General features: G+C 39.2%; 1 protein-coding gene across 1 annotated transcript; it reads left to right on the top strand.

Annotated features, from left to right (window-relative positions):
* The first annotated feature begins 327 nt into the window (after positions 1-327).
* ppm1ba (protein phosphatase, Mg2+/Mn2+ dependent, 1Ba) lies at positions 328-19,715 on the top strand. Its single transcript, XM_030747736.1, has 6 exons — positions 328-734; positions 10,973-11,882; positions 12,401-12,518; positions 13,635-13,749; positions 14,003-14,060; positions 18,732-19,715. Exons 2-6 carry the CDS (start codon positions 11,001-11,003, stop codon positions 18,759-18,761), a joined length of 1,203 nt encoding a protein of 400 aa, XP_030603596.1. The 5' UTR covers positions 328-734; positions 10,973-11,000; the 3' UTR covers positions 18,762-19,715.
* The last annotated feature ends 1,989 nt before the right edge of the window (positions 19,716-21,704 follow it).

The raw sequence follows: 21,704 nt of genomic DNA, 5'->3' as shown, positions 1-21,704 counted from the left end.
TCCAGACCACCACCATGTTTGACAGTTGGTATGATGTTATTTTCATAAAATGCTGTTAGTTTTATGCCAGATGTAACAGGACTCAAACCTTGGAAAAAGTTCAACTTTTGTCTCATCAGTTAGTGCGTCTCTCCTGAAAACTGCATGTGAACTGAGGATAAATTAAAACTCACATAAGCCCATCACAGGAAAAATAAAGTAAAACAGCTGGATTGTCACCTTTTTATGTTTTGGGGGGGAAACAGACTGACTGGCTCATTTTCTGACCAATCGTATCTCAGCATCGAATCAGCTTTTGTCCAATCATAGAACAGAGCGATAGTCTTAGCCCTCCTTCAAATTGGATGCTGAAAAAGAACGTCACTGCCTTTTACGTTTAGCTTTAGCCATAATTAGCTAGGTGTTGAATCATAGATAAGTCCTGCTGAATCGAGCGCTTTTTCTTTTGAACCGACAGCCTAAGTAAGAGCGATTTATTTGGCGCTCCTTGGTTTTACAGTGCCAAACATGTACATAAAAGCCTTGCCTCGATGCAGAGACATGTTGAAAGGAGAACTGATCGCGTGAAACGCTGGCTAGCTTACTCAAAGCTAACTGACGAGCAGGGGCCGAAAAGGGAGAGTGGGTAACATTAAGAACTGCTAAGCCTACCACAACAAGGCTGGGAGCTTTAGCACATCTACCGTAAGCACGAGAAGAGGGGCTGATAGACAGAGCGATTCCTTTCATACGCAGTAAGTAACACCTGGTAACTGTAATGAGCAGCTAATCTACGCTGGCTAGCTACCTGCTAACGTGTAGCATCAGACAACACTTTGAGAACTGTGAACTTCGCTAGCTGGTTAGCTAGCAGTGTAAGTGGCCCTATTTTCGGTAACGAGAATCGAGTCTTGGCTTGATTTTGCTCCAGCATCGTAAATTACAGTTATTTTTACGTATTTATGGGGATGATAATTATGATAGCCTAGCTGCTGGAGCTCCACCTCAGATGATTTTTTCACGTCATTTGTAGCATTTTACGCACTTGACAGTATTCAAATGTGTTATCAGCATCACCCTGCTGGTGGATTTATGGGTATCATACCACCGTTTGAATATATATGTGTGATCCGAAATGGTGTAGTTTGTCTTTATTTAGCTATGGCATGTCTTGACAGCCAAGCTGTTAAAATTTATTTTTAATCTGATTTATGAATATTTGCAACAGGTGCGACTTATGTGAAGCTGGTTTCATGTGTAGCTTATCCTGGTTGCTGTTGAGCAGAAAGGCAACATTTGTTTTAAACATCAACATATTGTTTACTGCCAATGTACATAGTAGAGTCAAGCTTTATTTAAAGCTACTTCATGTTTTCTATTTTCATTCGGTCCCCATGAAACTCCAGTACAGGGATTAACTTGTTTTATTGCCTTGTTGTGGGTACCTTTTATTGGGTGTTGGTGTGTGTGACAGTGTGTTTGTGTGACGGTGTATTCCAGAAATGGCAGCAACATCAGTGGCATGTTTGTGTTGGCACCTTGATGTGAAATACTGCAGTAGCCACGCTTTTTTAGCCAGTGACTGCAGCGAGTCCATGGGGTGTCCAAAAGCCTTTATCTATACCCTTCTGGTTGTGTTGGTGTGGACTAAAATGTTTCACATGCAGATGCATGCTCAGATGTAGTGGGAAGCCTGGAATAACTGAGAGATGAATTAGTGTTTGTGCTTATATATATATCAGAAAATAATGGTAATACTGTTTTAAATTTCTCAATCACCCTGTGGTGTTATGCAAACATCTTGCACGTGCTTTTACAATGTATCCCAAAGGAAGTGAGAGTTTTTTTTAGTGCATGTTAAATACTCATTTGTTTATAGTGCCTCATCATTTCTCAACCTTTGTGACTTGGGAGTCAAACTGAAGGCAGGAAGGTGTCTGGATAGCGAGAACAGAGGTAAATCTGTATAATGCTGTGAAAAAGTATTTGTCCCCTTCTTGAGTTCTTTTTTTTTTTTAAATATATTTGTCACACTTGCATATTTCAGATCATCAAAATAATTTTAATATTAGTCAAAGATAACCTGAGTAAATACAAAATTAGTTTTTGAATCCTTCATTAAGTAAAAAAGCAATCCAAACTTACCTGGCTCTATGTGAAAAAGTAACTGTTAAATCATTAATTAACTGTGGTTAACCACATTTTTTGGAAAGCTGAGTTCAATTTCAGCTAGCCACACCCAGGCCTGCGTGCCAGACCTGTTGAATCAAGAAAACACTTGAATAGAACCTGTCAGACACAGTGAAGTAGGCTGAAAGGTCTCAAAAAGCAGCACATCTAAAGAAACTCAAGAACAGATAAGAAACCAACTCATTGACCAGGCTTTGGGGCTCCAGTGAACCACAGCGAGAGCTATTATCCACACTTGGAAAAGTGTTAAACCTTCCCAGGAATGGCTGGCCTACCAAAATGACTCCCAAGAGCGCACCAACAACTCATCCATGAGGTCACAAAAGAAGCCAAAACAACATCTAAAGAACTGTAGGCCTCATTTGCCTCAGTTAAGGTCAGTGTTTAACAGTAAGAAGGAGACTGGGCAAAAATGGCATACATGGGAGAGTTCCAAGGCAAACACAAAGACTTGATGCACATTTGCAAGAACATCTTGATGATCCCCAGGACTTTTGGGGAAAATATTCTGTGAACTGATGGGACAAAAATTGAACTTTTTTGGGAGGTTTTGCATTCTGGTACATCTGACATAAAATAACACAGCATTTCACTAGACAAACATCATACCAGCGGTTGTGTTGGTGGTAGTGGTCTGAAAATGCTTTGCTGCTTCAGGACCTGGACAGTGATCCTAAACACACCATCCACCTCTGAATGGCTCAAAAAAACAAAATGAAGGTTTTGGAGTGGCCTCGTCAAAGTCTGCACTGAAATCCGATTAAGATGGTTTTGGCATGACCTTAAACAAGCTGTTCATGGAGGGTCTCAAACCCTCCACTGTGGCTGAATTTAAAAAAAGTTCCTCAAAGAAGAGTGGGTCAAAATCCTCCACAGTGATGTGAAAAGCTCATTGCCAGTTACTTCAGTTCTTGCTGCCAAGTGTGGCACAGCCAGTTATTAGATTTAGGGGCAATTACTTTTTCACATAGGTAGTTTGGATAGTTTTTCCCTTTTAATAAATGAAATCATCATTTAAAGACTGCAATTTGTATTTATTCAGGTTATCTTTGTCTAATATTAAAATTAGTTTGATGATCTGAAATATGCAAGTGTGACAAATGTGCAAAAAAAAAAAAAGAAATCAGGAAGGGGTAAAATACTTTTTCACAGCACTGTTTATTACAGAAAAAACTACTCACATTCCAGTGTGACATGATACATCTACTTTCAACCTCTTTGGACATAGTCTGACAGACTCCAGTCTGGTCAGGCAATGGCCCCGTCATCCCTGAAGCTATCTGTTCAAAGAGCTCTTGTTCCAGGAAATTGACAGCCTCTGAACCAGCTTCAAAGATGAGTCATCGGGGGTGGGGTGTTTGTTCCACCTCTCGAATTTGTTAAAAAAAAAAAAAAAACTCAGAGAAACTCATTTTGAGTTTTTTTTTTTTTTTTTTAATCATAACTGAAGACTGTGTGTTATGCCAGCTGTTCAGCTGCCTTCTTTTAAGAATCATCAATCAACATGTGGCTAATGGGTACTTAATCAGCAAAAAGATGATGCCATAGCTAAAAGGCATGGAATCACATTAGTAGAAATTGAACATTACACGTCATTTACACATCCATATGTTATGCATGTTCAGAGACCTATTGTGGACTTTGGATAGTGTGGACCTAAGCTATAATAGTTACAACACAGCTGTTTTATATGGCCTACCTGCATCAGTTTTTAATATTTTTTTTTTTTTTTTTTAGCATTGTGACTGTAAAAATGATGAAAGATGACCATAGCCACCTTGATATCACTGACTGATTAGTGAAGTCCTATTATGGTGTTTAAAGCTGTGTGTCTTTGCTGTTGTCCTCTTGGTGCTGGTGGATCTGACAGTGAAATTGCATGCTTATTGTCTAACGACCTGTCAATCACAAGCTGTTGGTATACCCTGGATAATCATCCTTTCTAACAATAAGTATAATTTACAAAAGTTCAGTCCATCATGACCTGAAACTAGTGACAGTCATCAGAAAGGAGTTTACTTAGGTCACAGAGCAAGGGAGCTGTGGGCTGTTTTCTCAGACTTCTGTACAACCTGAAGAATTTTTGTGACCCCCAAGGGTTGCCTCCTGATGACCATTAAAATGAAAGAAGTACAAGGCAACTTCCACATTGTATCACTTTTTAGATCTGAATGTTAAATCAATTTTTTCTTTTTTCTGACAAGTTAAAAGTAGAGCTTCATTTAACTGAGAACTTGTTGCAGTGCTACTGACTACTTAATGACAAGGATATGGTTAATGGTTACCCTTTAAGTAAGGTGATGCTAACTGTATAGAGACTTCTTTGTAGTGGACAAGTGTAAAATGTCAGTTCAGAAAAATCATAATTCAAGACCACTGAGGTCTTTCCTTTATTGAGTTAGCTTAGATAATTGTTGGGTTAACTTTGTTTTTCCTAACCCATCTAGTTTAGTTGTGTGTAACTAAATATAGGATAAATATAGCAGGGCAGTGCTTATCAAGTGCTAGCCTAATTTTCCCTCATCAGCAACTCAGTACAATAGCTCTATAACAACTAACACGACTACCATGATGCATTTCCTATCAACCTGCTCCTAAATTATCATCATGTAAAACAACAGTGCATCTGTAAGGTGATGCTGACTTCTAAAAGTAGTATATGCTGTTATATCACACACTGTACCTTTCATGTCATTGAATTGGAAGAGAGCGCTAAGACATTAGTTCACTGTGTGAAGTCTGTGGTCTGCATTTGACAAGCTAATCTTGCCCTGCGTGGATCCTATCAGCAGCTGACTGTTAAATTGAGTTAGCTTGTTAAAGCCACCCTGCTTGTCTGAAGTCTGACGTTGGCGGTTTTTCTGGGCCTGCCTCAAACAGAAAATGGGTGGGGGGGGGGGATTTTGCTCTGCTAAATCGGAGCAAAGCCAGACTCTGCTTTTTGGTCACCTTTGTTGACCCCATGAATGTTCACACACATACATGTGCAGTCACATCTATCTACTACTCTCTGTTGTTATGACAACCATTCAGCTGCCACTCCACACTGGGTAGCCATGGAGACATCAGACTTTGGGTGACATCAGTCTATGGAGTACAAATTGCATATGCTAGTGTTTATGTTTAATATACACCAGTAATCTGGGGAATTGACACCTGCCAAAGTTATTTTGGCCTTCCACCAAAGGAAAATCATCAGGACGGTGATTAAAAATATTTGTAATTGTTTTAAAAAGCTCAAGCTTTAATGTATATTTGTGTATCATATGCCTAGAAATAGCAGCAAAAATATAGATGTAGGTGAAATGAGGTAATGCAGACTGCTTTAACTATGTGAGCAGTCAAATGTCAAAGGCCCTCTTTGAGCCGGGTATAGTACACATTTTGTCTTTTTATGAGCCTTAAAATAACAGAACTCTTGCCCTGGTATGATGTGTATGTGGTTGCAGCATGGGCCAAATAATTTGATTTGATGATTGTGGAAATTGCTTTGATATCTGTTTGATAATAAGTTCAGTGTTGTGTGTGAATGCATTTGTTGTCAAGGTAATAATTCAAGTGGTCTGGACTATTGATGCTTTCCATCCCTTTGATGTGTGATCGGTGACCAAGTGTGTGTCTGTCTGTCTGTCTGTCTGTGCATGCGTGTGTTGTGTTTGTTACCCACCTGTTGAATATCATCTGAATTGAAAGTGAAGTCACATCAAACACTCTGATAACTAATCAGCTGCTGGCAAAGTAAAGAGAGTGAAATTTGAATAAGCATTATTTGTGTCTTTAAAGATGCTCTCCAGGCATGAAAAAAATATTCTGCTTTAAACAAATGAGATTTCTTGATGGTTAGAAATTCTGTGTCCCCTCACTTATTACAAAATGCAGAATCTATTATATTTTTATTTCAAAATCTGCTTATCTGCAATACAGACTTCAAGTTTCCACATCATACTTGTTTAAGTTATCCCAGTTGTGTTGTCACCCATTCTGCCCAGCGTTAAATGCCTTAAACCCAGGGTTCAGATAATCTCGAAGCAGCCTTCCAGTGTCAAGCCCTACAAATGCAGATGGGTGACATTTTCAAAAACCTAAACCCTTGACCCTTAAAGTGAGGGCGATCTTGTGGCTGTTATGCTCTGGGGTTACTTTGCTGTCTTCTTGTGGGTACACTTGTCCCCACAAATCAATACAGAGTGATTACATTTATCCAGGGTCCTTCTAGAAGCAAGTCTTGCTACTTGGCAGCCATTTTTAAAACACCCCTGAGAAGATATTACGAACCCCTTTATCTAAACAAAACGAGAGAGAGAGAGCCTTCACATTAACTTGATTGGTCACAGGGACATTCAGAAGCAGCATATATGGAATCACTTGTCAAACCTGATTTTTAACAAGAAAAATAAAATTATAAATACAGCCTGCACTATTTGATTATATAATCTAATTTAGGATATCCGTTGACAGGCCTAACCTGTATGGTGTGTGTGCCTGAGTTCAATAACATAATTTGCTAATATGTTTCCCTTTTTTGTGTTGTTTGGCTCTTTCGTGGGTAGAGGCTAGACAAACCACCTTTTTAAGTTTTCAGTATTTCATTCAGGATTCTTTGAATGCCATGTCCTGATATTATGTCTCTGCTGTATCCTATGATGAACCGTCTATATTCTAACAAGATGTCGTGTACATGATGCCTCCATAGTGGAATGTCTTTTGAATGAATAGAGTTTAATTTTCCTGTGGACTTCCAGAGACTCACACATGAAGTGAGAGTCAAGAGCACGGTGTCAGCCAGGCAGTGTAGACAGTTGCATTAGTTGTTTTTGAAGTATTTCTGTTCTTTTAATCTTGTGTGGGACAGATGAGCACGCTCTAAATGCACATGTAGATGAGGATGACTCACTGACTCCCCTTCATTTATGTCTAGTTAGCATTCATGTGTTTCATTTTTGTTGATGAAATTTGTATTTTCACATTTGGCTTTAAATCATTAGTTAATAGCAAAAGAGTGGGCACTTGTTATTTATTTATTTTTTTATTTTCTGAGTGGAACCTTTTAGCTTTGTCCTCATGTACATTAAAAGACAGCATCCTTTGAGTGTGCCTGCCACTTACTTGTAAGTAGCATTTATTGATATTTTCAGAGATAAGGCATAGGTTGTAGTGCAATTTCCGTGGCTAAGATTACATTAAGTAGTGTGACAATCAATAAGACAGTTAAAGTTCTCACATTGCAAAACCAATAAACAGACTGGATAGAGAATTTCTCTCTGCAATCCAGCAGTATAATGCTGCTGTGCATTTAGCTAATGCAGGTGCAGTTACTGAAAGATAATGCATCCTCTTGAACACTCTGTGGGGTTTGTTAATGCTTATTGAATGCAATTCTGGCTAGCCAAAGAAGCTTTTAAACTTTCTTCTCAGTTTCTTTAAGCATGAACCAAAGTGACTTCTATTTGTGGATGTGATGAGCAGTGATAACTTTTCAGTTGATTTGTTCCTTAAGCCTTATTGAGTAGACTGTATAAGAAACACAGGCATGCTTAAAAGCTCCAGCAACCCCAAAATTTAAATATTCTCCTTAAATATGTGATATTTGTAGGGTTTGTGTTTTCAGAGTCATTTAAGGAAGTCATTTGAGGGTTGTAATCTATTTATGTTCACTAAGAAGACATGACTACTGTTCTGACCATTTCTGTCCACAATGTGATTCTCTGGTATGAAACTTAAACAACAAACACAGCTAAGTAGGTATTGTGGTGCAGTCCTAAGTCATAAAAAAATATTTAAGAGTGCACATAGGGAGGAATGAGTAGTGTGTATATGTGTGTGTGTGTGTGTCTATATATAAATTATTTTCACTGCTCAAAAAATTAAAGGAACACTTTTGAAAACATCAGATCTCAATGGGGGAAAAAATCCTGATGAATATCTATACTGATGTGTTAGGAATGAAATGATGCCACATCATTTGATGGAAATGAAAATGATCAACCTACTGTGGGCTGAATTCAAAGACGTCCTGAAAATCAAAGTGAAAAAATTATGCAGCAGGCTAGTTTATTTCCAGTTACCTATGTAGAACTTTAATTCAGGTCTTATTAGATCGACAGTGCTATTTATTATTTTTGCATATAAACCAGAAGAGTTACCCTTACATATCATGTGTTCAACATGTCCCAGAACGATATTTTCTTCCACTAATGGGTTTGCAGAAATCATGTAAAAAGCGTACAGAACAAAAACATTACAATCCAGATGTTTTATTGATCTGATCAGCTGCTAAAAAGCACTTCCTACGTTCAAATATCCGTCATCACGTTGTCAACATGACAAGGCCTCGCACAGCTCCTGGGATTTTATGTTTAATAGCAAGCTTGAAATTGTCCTTTGCGCTCCCTTTTTCCTCTTCTCCCCCCTCGCGTTCATGCTGGTTGCCATTTTGCTTTCTGTAGCCCTGCGAAGTCAAGCGTGAACACAGCTGTCGCGAGATCGGGCCCTCAGGCCGCCCTCGTGAAATCTGTTTCTGGTTATTTGGTCAGAGACATTAACACCAGTGGCCTGCTGGATGTCATTTTGTAGGCAGTGCTCATCCTGTTTCTCCTTGCACAAAGAAGCAGATACGGGTCCTGCTGATGGGTTAAAGACCAATTGTGGCTCTGTCCAGCTCTCCTAGAGTAACTGCCCATCTCCTGGAATCTCCTTCCTATTCTTGAGACTGTGCTGGGAGTCACAGCAAACTTTCTGGGAATGGCACGTATTGATGTGGATGAGTTGGACTACCTGTGCAACCTCTGTAGGGTCCAGGTATGGCCTCATGCTACCAGTAGTAAGACACAGTGACACCTAGCCGAATGGGAAAACTTTAATTGCCTGCTGAGTATAAACATTTTAGAACCACAAAGAACAAATTGAACATAGGGCTGGGTGATGATAATATGAGGACACCTTTAAAAAGAAAGGTGGAGGTATTTTGGCCATATATAGTATGACAAAGAAGCAGAGCATCGTACACTGCAAACCATCAAAAGCATGCTTCCACAAATGCAGGTAACACCACAAATGGTTTTTATCATCTGAGGCAGTGCCATCCTTGCACAATGCACATTTGACTGTTTACCTGCACAATGCAATGCAATACAAGACTTTTACAGTCCCAGACACTTTCTTCCATACCATGCCTTACAACAAAAAATTAAAGACGCAATGATATCACAAATGCAGCAGCCCAAAGACATGATGCCAGCAAGCACAGCCGAAAATGTTGGATTTAGATAGCTGAATAAAGTGGCTGACTCTCATTGCTAATTCCCTGGCCATAAACATTTTTCTTGGATGGCACTTTCCAAGCTATACATGAAATGTAGAGAGATACTTGAACAGCTGTGTCATACTTCACTACCACATTGGATTCGTGGTCAATTTGCTTATCTGATCAGTGAGTTTCACTGCCCACTTCATTCAGATAGCACAGCTGCTGTTGTGCTTTTTTTTTCTTTTCTTCCTTTTTGTTTCCTTTTGTTAAATTGTTTATTTTTTGCTTTGGAGCAGGAATGTGTCAGTTTTGTTCATGTTCTCCTTTGTTTACATTTGAAAGTTTATTGAATTTGTACTGAGGATATATACAGGATGGTTTTTTTTGTGTGTGTGTGTGTGTGTGTGTGTGTGTGTGTGTGTGTGTGTGTGTGTGTGTGTGTGTGTGTGTGTTTATTTGTGGGGTTGTTTCTCCAACAATTAAAAAGGTATTGTTTTTGTTTTGTTTTTTTCTCCCAATTTTATTTTCTATTAATTAATGTAATTTATATTAATTAATTATTAATTTATTAATTTTTTATTTTTATATTAATATCTACATTATTTGGAAGAGACCAAAAGATTTAGTTTTTCACTTTGTGTTCTTCTGTCACACTTGAGGCTTTTGATTGGTCAGAATTAAGATTTGAAAATATATTGTTTAAAATACAGATATATAATGTTCTGCACTATATTTATCATGTTCAGCTTCTGACAGAAAACAAATATTTAAATTAAAATTGACTTTATATCTTAGGAGTAAAAATGAATCTTTAAGCTTGGCAGAAATGATTGTTTGATTCATATTGTGATACATAACTATCACCTGATATGAAAAAAAATGAATATGGTAGGATTTATTTATTTTTTTTCTGTATGACAGCCAAAATTGAACAGGAGATAATGGCTGTAAAGCAGCCAAAGATGGCTAGATATCAAGAAACTGTTAAGACTTTGAAAGCTTGAACATAATGCAAGAGAACACTGTTTATCCTCCCTTAGTTGTTTTATGCAAATCTTTAAGATTTCTAAGACTTTTCCTTAATGTCATTACCGTTCATGAAGATTGAAAGTGTAATTTTATATAATTACTTTTTCACACAAGTTAATGGTTGATATGATTGGCTGTTAGTATATTTGAGCCTTCATTGATGGTTTGGAAAAAGTCAGTCTGCATTTGTCAGTTTGCATATATTGATGCTGATGCAATTAAGCTGAATGAAGCTATAAGCCATTGTTTGTCAAGAAGTTACATCAGCAAGCAATTTTTACATAATGCTACTATAAATCTAATGGAGTTTGACAACACATTGTACCCAGTGATGAGTGCTTTGCTTGAGACAGCAGTTTCTGCATCTTTCCTGAAATCTACCAAAATGGACAGTGTTGACAGTGAATAAATTAAACTGTATTATAATTTGCCAGCATAGTAGAGAAATATTTAACTGTTCAGTCCTGTCTCATTGTCTGATTTTCTTCCTGTGTCCCCTGTTTGTCTTTCTGTTGTGTTTTCTCACAGGTAGCATTGGGTCTCCCAGTGAAGAGCCATGGGTGCGTTCCTGGACAAGCCCAAAACAGAGAAGTATAATTCACATGGCGCGGGCAATGGCCTGCGCTATGGGCTAAGCTCCATGCAGGGCTGGCGGGTGGAGATGGAGGATGCTCATACAGCTGTTTTGGGGCTTCCAGCTCCTGGTATGACTGACTGGTCCTTTTTTGCTGTGTACGATGGCCATGCAGGCTCAAAAGTTGCCAATTACTGCTCCAAGCATCTTCTGGAACACATAATCACTGCTAGCTTAGGGGCTGGAAACACACAAAGCTCTCAGTCTGGATCAGATGTGTCCAACCCTCCAGCACCAGTTCCTCCTGCAGTGGAGGCTGTGAAGGCTGGCATCCGGACAGGCTTCCTGAAAATAGATGAGCACATGCGCAGCTTCTCCGACCTTCGAAATGGCATGGACCGCAGTGGCTCCACAGCAGTGGGAATTCTTCTGTCACCTGATCATTTCTTTTTCATTAACTGTGGGGATTCTCGAGCTGTTCTGTACCGCAATTCACAGGTGTGCTTCTCCACACTTGACCACAAGCCTTGCAACCCACGTGAGAGAGAGCGCATCCAGAATGCTGGTGGTTCAGTGATGATTCAAAGGGTTAATGGGTCACTGGCTGTATCGAGGGCCTTGGGGGACTATGATTACAAGTGTGTGGATGGCAAAGGTCCCACAGAGCAGCTGGTTAGCCCTGAACCAGAGGTGTTTGTGATGGTTCGGGCACCGGAACAGGATCAGTTTGTGATTCTGGCATGTGATGGCATCTGGGATGTCATGTCCAATGAGGAGCTGTGCGAGTTTGTGAAATCGAGGCTTGAGGTGTGTGACGACCTGGAGAAAGTCTGCAATGAAGTGGTGGACACTTGTCTGCACAAGGTATGTACTTATTTGTTTTGGAGCTTGTCATTTGTATATGTTGGTGTCACATCCACTGCTTTCTAAAGGCTTAAATGTGTAAAATAATTTTGTCAGCAAGAAGGCCATTTGAATTTCCTGATACAGAGGAAAAGTATATGATGAAGAAAAAGTTCCAAAGAGATGTTTGTTTGAACAAAAACTAATTGTAACAGCTTTAATGGATCAGGGACTTGGCTAAACATTCCTTCAAGAAAAACAAAATGAGAGAAATTGTTTTGGCAGTCTTAGAAAAAGGACAAAGTAAAAATGCAAAGAATGAAGTACAGACCTTTTGAAGTATGAAACGCTTGAAAGATGACTTGCAGGTTCCTCCTTGATCCTGACCAGCACCTGTTATCTGCTTGAAGTCAATAGATTATAATGGAAAAAATGCATTGTTATTGCTTATTTGTTTTTCATGAAACATTAGAACTACACAACTTTGTTTTCTCTTAACCTGCTCTTTCTTTCTTTTTCTCTTTTCTGGTCCATCTTAGGGGAGTCGGGATAACATGAGTGTTGTGTTAGTGTGTTTGCCCAATGCTCCCAAAGTGTCGGAGGAAGCTGTGAGGAAAGACACTGAGCTCAATAATTATCTGGAGTCTCAAGTTGAAGGTGAGAGTGACTGGATGGAGGAAAATGGCAAGACTTGGTTATTAATAGTCTTTTTGAGGCTTAAAGTGAACATAAAATTTAATTTAAATAGGCTGTTGAAAAAATAAATGTACAGATAGCTAGGGACTTAAACTCTCCTTGATAACCATTTTTATATTTAAAGATGTTTTGCCGCTATTACACCGATCTTATTTCAACTGAAACTGTGTATCAAAGCTGTATATTCCCTCGACTGACTGACCTTGCCACTCACTGCTGTCTAACCTCCAGCCAAATTTGCTCAAGCTCACAGGAGAAGAATGACACCATCATGACCTCCCTTTCCACTTCAGCAAACATCTCCCCTCTTTATTCACTCTTCTCCTCCCTTTCCCTCCCTAACTGCATCTCCCTTCCCTCACTCAAACATTCACTGTCTTGTTGGAATGGATTCCTTGCTCCTTTGCTGTACTCTCTGCGCCTTTTCTTTCTAGTTTCAACTTTGTGTGTGTGTGTGTGTCTGGATGCGTGCATTTAAAGCTCTGAGGAATGTTTTGTTTTTACCTGTCTGATACAAGTGTTGTCTTGATATACAGTATGGAAAAATAGGCCCCAATATCTTCCCTAAGACTTTGAAATGCAGATGAAAGAGAGAAGTAATTATTTGCTATAATAATGTAAATTCATATGGGCTGAAAAGCACGCTAAAATTAGTTAAACCATTCCACTTTTCTACATACAGTTCGGAAGTTCAAACATTGTTTGTGTAAAGCAGACTAGATGTTTGGCTTAGGGTACTGTCTAGTACTGGAAGACAGAGGAGAGAGGGAATAGAACAAAATAGAGGGAGAGGAATTCTCTGGCGGAACATTATCTTGGCCTCATGCCACTCAGCTCAGTTGCAGGCCTCTTTCTGTCACCATCTTTCTCCCTTTCCTTGTCTCAGACACACTCACTTCCACAAATTCATTTATGTTTTCCATCTTCACTTCCTTTCTCCTCATTTGTCACATTTTTGGTCTCCCTCCTCCTGTTGTTCTGCTCTCTCTCTCTCTCCTGTCTTTGCACAGATGTTCATGGCTGTCATCAGCTCTGTTAACAGGCACTTGTGTAACAACATGTCTGGTGCTGTTTTAGAGATGCTGTCTCGACCAGGGGAGGAGGGGTTTCCAGATCTGGTAACGGTGATGAGGAACTTGTCCACTGACAGCGGCATGCCCCCTTTGCCACCAGGGGGTGGTCTTGCCAGCAAGTAAGCACCATTATCCTCAGGGGTCCGTTCAACAGTATATGTAATTTTTATGCTGTAAAATTTAAATTGCCATGGCTGATGAGTGGCTTATGTTCCCAGACAATGGTAATTATAAAATTGTTGCAATATAATCAAGATGGATTTATTTTTTAACAGCGACACCTTACTCTAACTAGTTTTCCACTCTTTTATAGCTTTGATAGGTAGTTCTAACCAATACCTCATTACATTTTTGTATGTGTTCCTCCTGCAGACGCAGTGTTATTGAAGCAGTATACAACCGTCTGAACCCATACAGAGAGGAAGATGGAGTAAGTATCAGCATATATAATAAATGGGTGTTTTGTCTGTCTTTGCCCATTTACAGAAGATAAAACTGCAAAAATATATTGAGCCCAAATGGCAAATTTGAGATTTCAGCTGTCTTATTTGTTAAGTTTGCCAAATGCATTTAATAATTTAAATGTACAACTACAGCCAACTAACAGTTGATAAGCTGTCGATCTAGTCACAAAGTAAGTGTGTAGGCTCTGTGAAGTACATTCCCGTGAAATATCAGTGGAAGATGTTTTGTCCAGTCCTCCTAATCTTATGTTGATTCATCTCATCTGGTGGACCAAACTGATGATTTATAGACAAAGTATAAAATTGCTGACTTTAAACAGCAGTAGGTGTTTCTCTATGCATGGTGCATGAAACACACCTTCCTGTTAGCCTTCGTAATGGGTTTGCGTGCATACAGCTTTCTCAAAAATCTTCTGGAACTGTGAAGTGTAGACATTCACTTTATTTCCTGAAATTGCTTCAGATTGGCTCAATTTAATGATTTCTTTGTCCAGTTTGTTTGTTTTCCACCCCTCGGAGCTTTCTTTGTCCTAACAAAAAACTATATGTCAAAACTATATTAAAAAAAACCCAAAAATATATATTAGGAGAATCTTTAGTTGCAAGTGCAATTGAGTGTGAGAAAGTGGTTTATAAATTTGTAAATTTACTTTGCTGCTGAATGGCAGATATTCCTCTGCATCCTTCAGCTTTATACTGTTTTTGTCTTATTTGAAATTTTGGAAATTTGCTGATATGAACACAGACACAGTCTCATGCTGGCACCCATGGACACCATAAAGATAGAGGTAGTTGATATACAATAAAATGATTGTAAATAAAGCCAAACAACAGCAGATAGAAAAGAATATCCACCTTTAAAACTTTCAAGTTTGTCCTGTAAAAAGTGGCTTGTTCTTGAAAGCCATTTTATGTGTTGTAGCAGTTGTAAGCGACAGTGACGGGGATGTTAACTCAGTACATTATCTTCCACTTTTTCTCCCAGCTAAGGTTTTTCACTTTAGTCAGCTGTTTAGTGCATTTTCCTCATATACACCTTTTAAAAGTGACATATAAGTAGACATTGCTTTATACACCTTTATAGACCAAGGTGATTCAAAGATTGAATACAAAATTATGTCCCACAGAAGGCAGATAATAACTTTAATATTTACTGATACAGAGAGATGGTACTCGTCATTTCTGTGAATGTTCATGCTGCCAGGTTTTGTTTTAGGCTCAAACCATAGACTGTATATGAAAGACAGACATGATGACATCAGTCACTAGTTTTGGCATTTTAAATCTTTAATGTTAGCATTTTGGCGGCCACCATGTTGGTGTTTTGGAGCCAGAAATGACCTTACTTGGACAATAAGAATGTATGCTAAGTTAGCAGCTATGGCTAGAAACTGTACTGGTGCAACACACACACACACTCTACTGCTAATTAGTGTTAAATTATAGCCTAATAAAATATTAGTGTATGACTCAACAAAACTGAAGCTCAAACTTTTTGGAAAGACTGTACTGCACGACCCAAAAAGCTGTGTTATTTGTCAGATAACGGCATCAACAGCACATACACAGTGCTCCAGTTTAATGACTAAAATTAGTGGAGGTGAGACCCAGCTCACTGCAAAAAATCTGACAAGGAATGGTAACTAAGATGGGTATTTTGACACCTGGATGTACTGAGGGGCTGCATCAAGCACCAGTGTAAGAAAAATAAAGAATCATGCCATGCTTCTTCTCCTTGGGCTGAAATGAACATAATAGTTCCACTTTACTGGGGGGCAAGTGGCTGTAATAAACTTTTCACTAACTTTGATTGCAAAGTTTAAAAAAAATTCCAGGTGTACTTTTCTAACCACTGATGCAGCCTCATGTCTTCATTTAATTTAATGCTCAGTGTGTCCAGAGGCCTGGGTACACAGCTTCTGTTCGTCACTAGTTCAGTTAGTTATTTAACCTGCATTTATATTTACAGGGCACAGCAAATAACCTCGGTATACCTATAAAATGGGGAAAACAGTCAAGTACAGTATGTTTATTGTTGTGTCCTTTCTTCAAACATGGCTCTGTTTCCCTGTTTTCAATGACGTGAACTGTTTGAGCGTTTATGAAATGGTAACACAACTTGCTTTGGAGTATGATGCTTAAGGATTCAGTCTTTTCCACAGAGGTGGAAATGCACTCTTGGGTTTTGCAGCAGTCGCCACCTGCCTGCAAGTCTCACACACACGTCCTCTGATATCATGAGTTGAAAACAGGGAGTCAGATATACCTTTGTGCTGCTGTTAATTTCTGTTGTTGTAGTAGATGGCTTACAGTACATATATGTGAGTGTGTAAATGTTTTTAAAGGATTGATAAAAATGTGTCTGTGGGAGAACCTCACAAGATTGATACCACTATCACATTTTTTTGAGCGTTATTAGCACCGTAGTATCCATATAGAGCTCTGTCCAGTAGCTGTCTTGTATGGTGTGTGTGTGTGTGTGTGTGTGTATATGTATGTGTATGTGTGTCTGTCTGTGATTTACTGACTTGTCAAAAGTTGAGCAGGGGCCTGACTTCTAGAAGGACTCTGTATAAACGTGCGTGTGTCCTGTTAGCTCGTGCTGGACGTGATGCTTGCCTCATAGTGTTGTCTTGGTTTATTTGTGATGAGGTAGCGGTACTGTGATTGTTTGTTTTGTGTACACATGATTAGGAAACAGCCACACACACGAAAAGGGTATTGGCTGTTAAGTCATGTTTTTTTTTTTTTGTTTGTTTTTTTTGTGTGAAGTAAGATATTTAAATCACTTTAGTTTAAAAGTAAAACATTTCATATATTAAAGAATCAGAAGATATCACATGTACACGGGCACTTTTGGTTCAGGAAATCACAGGCCATCCAAACAGCTGGCTGTGACTCCCCTCCCAAAAGGGCACAGATTCTAAGCTAAACAGAAAACTTTATACTACTTTATACTACTACTATCTAGAAACACTATCAGTTCAGAACAGATGGAGAGAGCCGTGGTTTAGACTCGGCCTTCTCAGATTGGTTTGTCCAATGGCTGGTTGCGGCCTCATGGCACGAGCTTCTTCCAATCAGCAATAAAAGCTCTGTAAAAGAAACACATGTCCCTAATCATGACATGGCAGTTTTATTCTACTTGCAACAGGGTGCAGTGACCTATACACACCCTCCTTAGACACAGATGTATATGTTTTGGGAAAACCCTCAAGGATAAGATAAACATATAGACCGGGAAGGCCATAAATAAGAAAAACATATCTCCCAAATGCCGTGAAGTTAGTCTGGTAACTACTGGTCCACTATCTGTCTGCTCTTTATCTAATGTATTTATTTAATTATCTATTATTTGCTTCAGCCACTACTTATTAATTTCCTGCAGTTTACTTTTAAGCATTTGTTATTTTATTAATTGAGTAAAAAATAAAACCCAACATGGCTCCCCTTAAAACCTCAGTGGGTAGGTTTTGTGTGTGACTGTACACTGTAACACAAAATTTTGAGTGTTGCCACCTGCTATGTAACTTTTCCAGCTCTTGGGAGAGAGAAACAAGGCTGCCTGTCATAACACTGTCAGAGAACTATTCTAGTTTAACCTTGGCAAGTGTCTTTGTCTGCAAGTGGCTAAGTTTTCCTACACAGCTTCTAGCAAGAAGTGTGTCATTGTGTCATAGTAGCCCAATAAATGCTGGTTGCACACTTCACTTAAACATATATTTTGCACATGGTGTGTAGTAAGGTACGCACCTGTAGTCACATACACATTGACAAGGGATGTATCTATTGTCTAACTGTGTGTTCACCCTCTGATTAACGCAGCCCTCCTGTTTCATTTGGTAAGTGATGACATATATAACTGTTACACCCCACCTCCCCTTCCAACCCCTCATCTACACACATGCACACAGCCACACACACACACACGCACACACACACACAGGCATGTAAGTGGCGACCTGCTACACGTATCCTCCCTGTCACACCTTCATCTGTCTCTACTCCCTGCTCTGATCTGCTGTCTTGCATGTGGAGCTCCATTTAGAGTTTAAGGCGTGTTTGTGTGGATGTCTGTGTACAGACATGATTGTCGAGGTCTGATGAGGATGAATGATAAAGGTGTTTCTAGTCCTGTCCGTCCCTCTCTCACGTCTCAGGCATACAAACACGCATGCACCGGTCCTACACGCATGCATCGCTGTCTCAGTCTTTCAGCAGCTGCACGCAAATATACAGCAGTCTTTATTTCTGTGTCCCTCCCTGCAATAAGATGAAAGGCGTTGGACCAGCTTTGTTGGAATACGTTAAAGAAAGGATCTGCAGACTGAGGTTGGAGATGTGCCCTGCCTTGCACTGCGGTTATAACAGCAGTGTAATTATATTGTGTTGTTTCTTTAAGTTGTTGATCATAAGGAAAGCTGACCTTCAAATCTGGGTTGGGGAATGAATCATTGAGCCTGATGTTTAAATTGTGTTTGTGTTTGATAACTTGTGTACTTTTTCTTTTTTTTCTCCCCCCCCCCCGTTCCTCCTTTTTCCTGTTTCCTGACTTTATTCTTGTTTCTCCTTCCTCTACTTTACTTTTCTCCTCTTCCCTGTTTTCTCCTCTCCCTCCTTTGGCTTTCCTCTTGCAGAGTGGAGCGGATTTGGAATACCACTGGTAGCTGTCCAGCGCAACTGCCTGATTGAAAATACAGGACCACTATTCCACATGAGAGTTCATTCATTGTCACCTTTTAATTTCTTCTGTGATTATTATTTTTTTGTTTGTTTTATTTTCAGTTTTTTCCCCACATTGAGAGAATAACTGAAGCTGAAATCCTGATTTTAAAAACACACCTAATGTGGAGGACTGCAAAACTTTTGTTGGTTCTTTTTATAGAAAAAAAAAATGGGGAGGCAAACACTGCGTTCATGTTCTGAATACAGAACTACATCTACAGTATAAACACCAGAGTGGAGGAGGAGAGGCCAATAAGTACAGTTTCTCTTGCCCCTTGTGTTCATACTTTTTTGTGGTGGCTGTTTTAGTTGTGGATTTATGGAGACACGGGAGCAGCTCTGAATCCTTTAGGGTTCTGTGGTGCCTTGCTCAGACCTGAGAGGAGGACCTCACAACTCGCCAGCCATGACCAAAACCAACCACTTGTGGATTCATTGAAAACACTGAGAAGGCTTAAAGTGGTTTGTGGCATTATTTGTTTGGAAGTGTGAACTTTTTCTTGCATCTGACGGGGAGCTAATCGACCACACAAGCCTGCAACTCCTGCACACCTTAAGCTACACTGTCCAGTTCAGGATCTGGGCATTACTGGTACAAAAACAGGGGCCAACATTTCACTTACAGACGGACCTGGCTCACTGGAAATCACCTTACAGAACTCACAGAAGTTTAATCTCTTAAACAAAAATCACTATCCAAAGACCTTGGGGTTAACACCTCACATTCAGGGTCTAAAAGCCTGAGAATCCACACCTGAACATAAGGGGAGCACTCATATGAGAGACTGCTTTGGCATCAAATCCCAGTTTGACTCCTGGATATTATGCCCAAATTAAAACAGGATGTGGACTGGTATGCCCGGCTGCAGATACATTAAATTCAAGCGCAATGATGACTCTTCTTGCACGTCTCTGCTCATTTTCTGTCCACGTGTGTCTGTCAGGATTTTGTCAGTTGATTTGTCTCTTCCCTTCTGTCTGCCTCTCCTTTTGCTTTCTCTGCCTCTTCGTGGGACAGAAGAGACTTGGCTATCACTTTGCATTTGCAGACAATGCCAGAATCATAAGCTTTTGAGCCTGCTGTTAAGATACTATAGAAAGATAGAAATTGCATATTAAATTCATATATATATATATATATATATATATATATATATATATATATATATATATATATATATATATATATATATAAATAAAAAAAAATAGAATAAAATATAGCGAGAGAGATAAATATTTTGATTTGTTTAATCCATCTAAATTCCTGGCCATGGTATTCATTGTGGCCTAATCTGCGTGCTGTTTGCGTGTGTGTGTGTGCAGACAAATGAAGAACGAAAGAAGAAAAAGCCTTGATGCTGCACACACTGTTCCCACACAGCGGCGTTCCAAAGACAGGGTTTGGGTTAAAGGAATAACAACCTTCACCCCCCCCCCCCCCCCCCCCCCCCTTTCCTTAACACATGCGCGCACACAATCTTGCTCATGCTACAGCTTGCCTTTCTCTATCTCTGATATCCTGTGTTTAAAAAAGAAAAAAAAAAAAGAGGAAAAAAAACCTGCCTTTTTCTGATTGAAAACATTTGTCATTTACTTTTTAAAATTTTTTTTATTGCTTTTTGTTTTGGTATATATGGTTTTTCTGATTATTGTTGCTGTGGTCCTGTTACAAATGGATAAAGAAAACGAGGGGAACCTGAAACACACCTTTTACAGCATATTGGGAGATTTGGGTTTTGGTTATTCACTGTATAAAATAAAAGGAGGGACACTGTAGGCAGAAGAGAAGGGGCTCTACACTGAGTTGGGTTCACACTGTCACTGAATTGGTGTGCTTATTTTTTTTTTTCCCCCACAACCATCTTCATGGTCTTTGCCTCAAAGGCACAGGGGTAGTTACTGGTTTAGGTTTGACTTTTTGGATTTACCAGGAGTCTATTTGTGTTAACCTAAGCAGTTTAAAAAAAAATGAAGTGATGGAAGCTTTGGAAACAGATATTTGTCAGGAAAAAAAAAAAAACTCAGTCATTCTGAAACTAATATGTGCAAACTGCACACATAACATTGTGTGTGGATTTTATTTAGATGGAGTAAAATATGCTATAAATGCATACAAACCTGTAATATACACTTCAATCATTTAATGGCAAATGTAATGTGCTTTCTGAAGTGGCAGTATTGAAAGAATAGACCTAACAGAGATTGCTGGCTGGTTAATGTTATTGTGGTACACTTGCTCTTGGTGCCATATGACAAATAGGTACTTGAATGTGTAGTTCTTTTGCAGTTAACGTTGTTTTAATGCGATGATTTAACATTTCTTTGTGGTGGAGGGAGTGGGAGGGGGTGGTATCTCTTATTAGTGCATGTTTTTATGATTGAGGGAGGAGTGTACTTTGTGTGTGAAATGCACTGGGTGGGTGGGGATAACGTGGGTAATGTTCAGTGTGGTGGACCACAATGTTAGAGAGGAAAGGTGGTGATAGAGGAACAACCTGTAGAGGAAATGGAGCACAAATCAGGATCTTAATTTACTTTTAGTGACATGATGGACAAGTTGGATTTCCTTTTTTTTTTTTTTTTTTTTAAACCCCCAAACTGCATGTTTATCATCATTCCCATTATGGACACTGTCGTAACTCACATTACTATACTTTTTGACATTGTGCAGGGTTTTACCACACTGAACACAGTCTTTAGGTTTTTGTTTAAGCTATATCAGACACTGGGCTTGGAGAGAAATTAAGGGAGGGGAGGAGGAAGAAACATTTATTTTTCTGAATGTAATTCTTCATTACTCACACTGATTCCACTGCATGGACTGAATACAAGCAGCACTGCAGCATCACATTCTCTCCTCATCGGTCATTTAATGGCAGAACAAG

Source organism: Archocentrus centrarchus, chromosome 15 (assembly GCF_007364275.1).
Source record: "Archocentrus centrarchus isolate MPI-CPG fArcCen1 chromosome 15, fArcCen1, whole genome shotgun sequence".
Classification (NCBI taxonomy): domain Eukaryota; kingdom Metazoa; phylum Chordata; class Actinopteri; order Cichliformes; family Cichlidae; genus Archocentrus; species Archocentrus centrarchus.
Note: the sequence above shows the minus strand (reverse complement) of the source record. Positions and strands in the feature narration are given on the sequence as shown.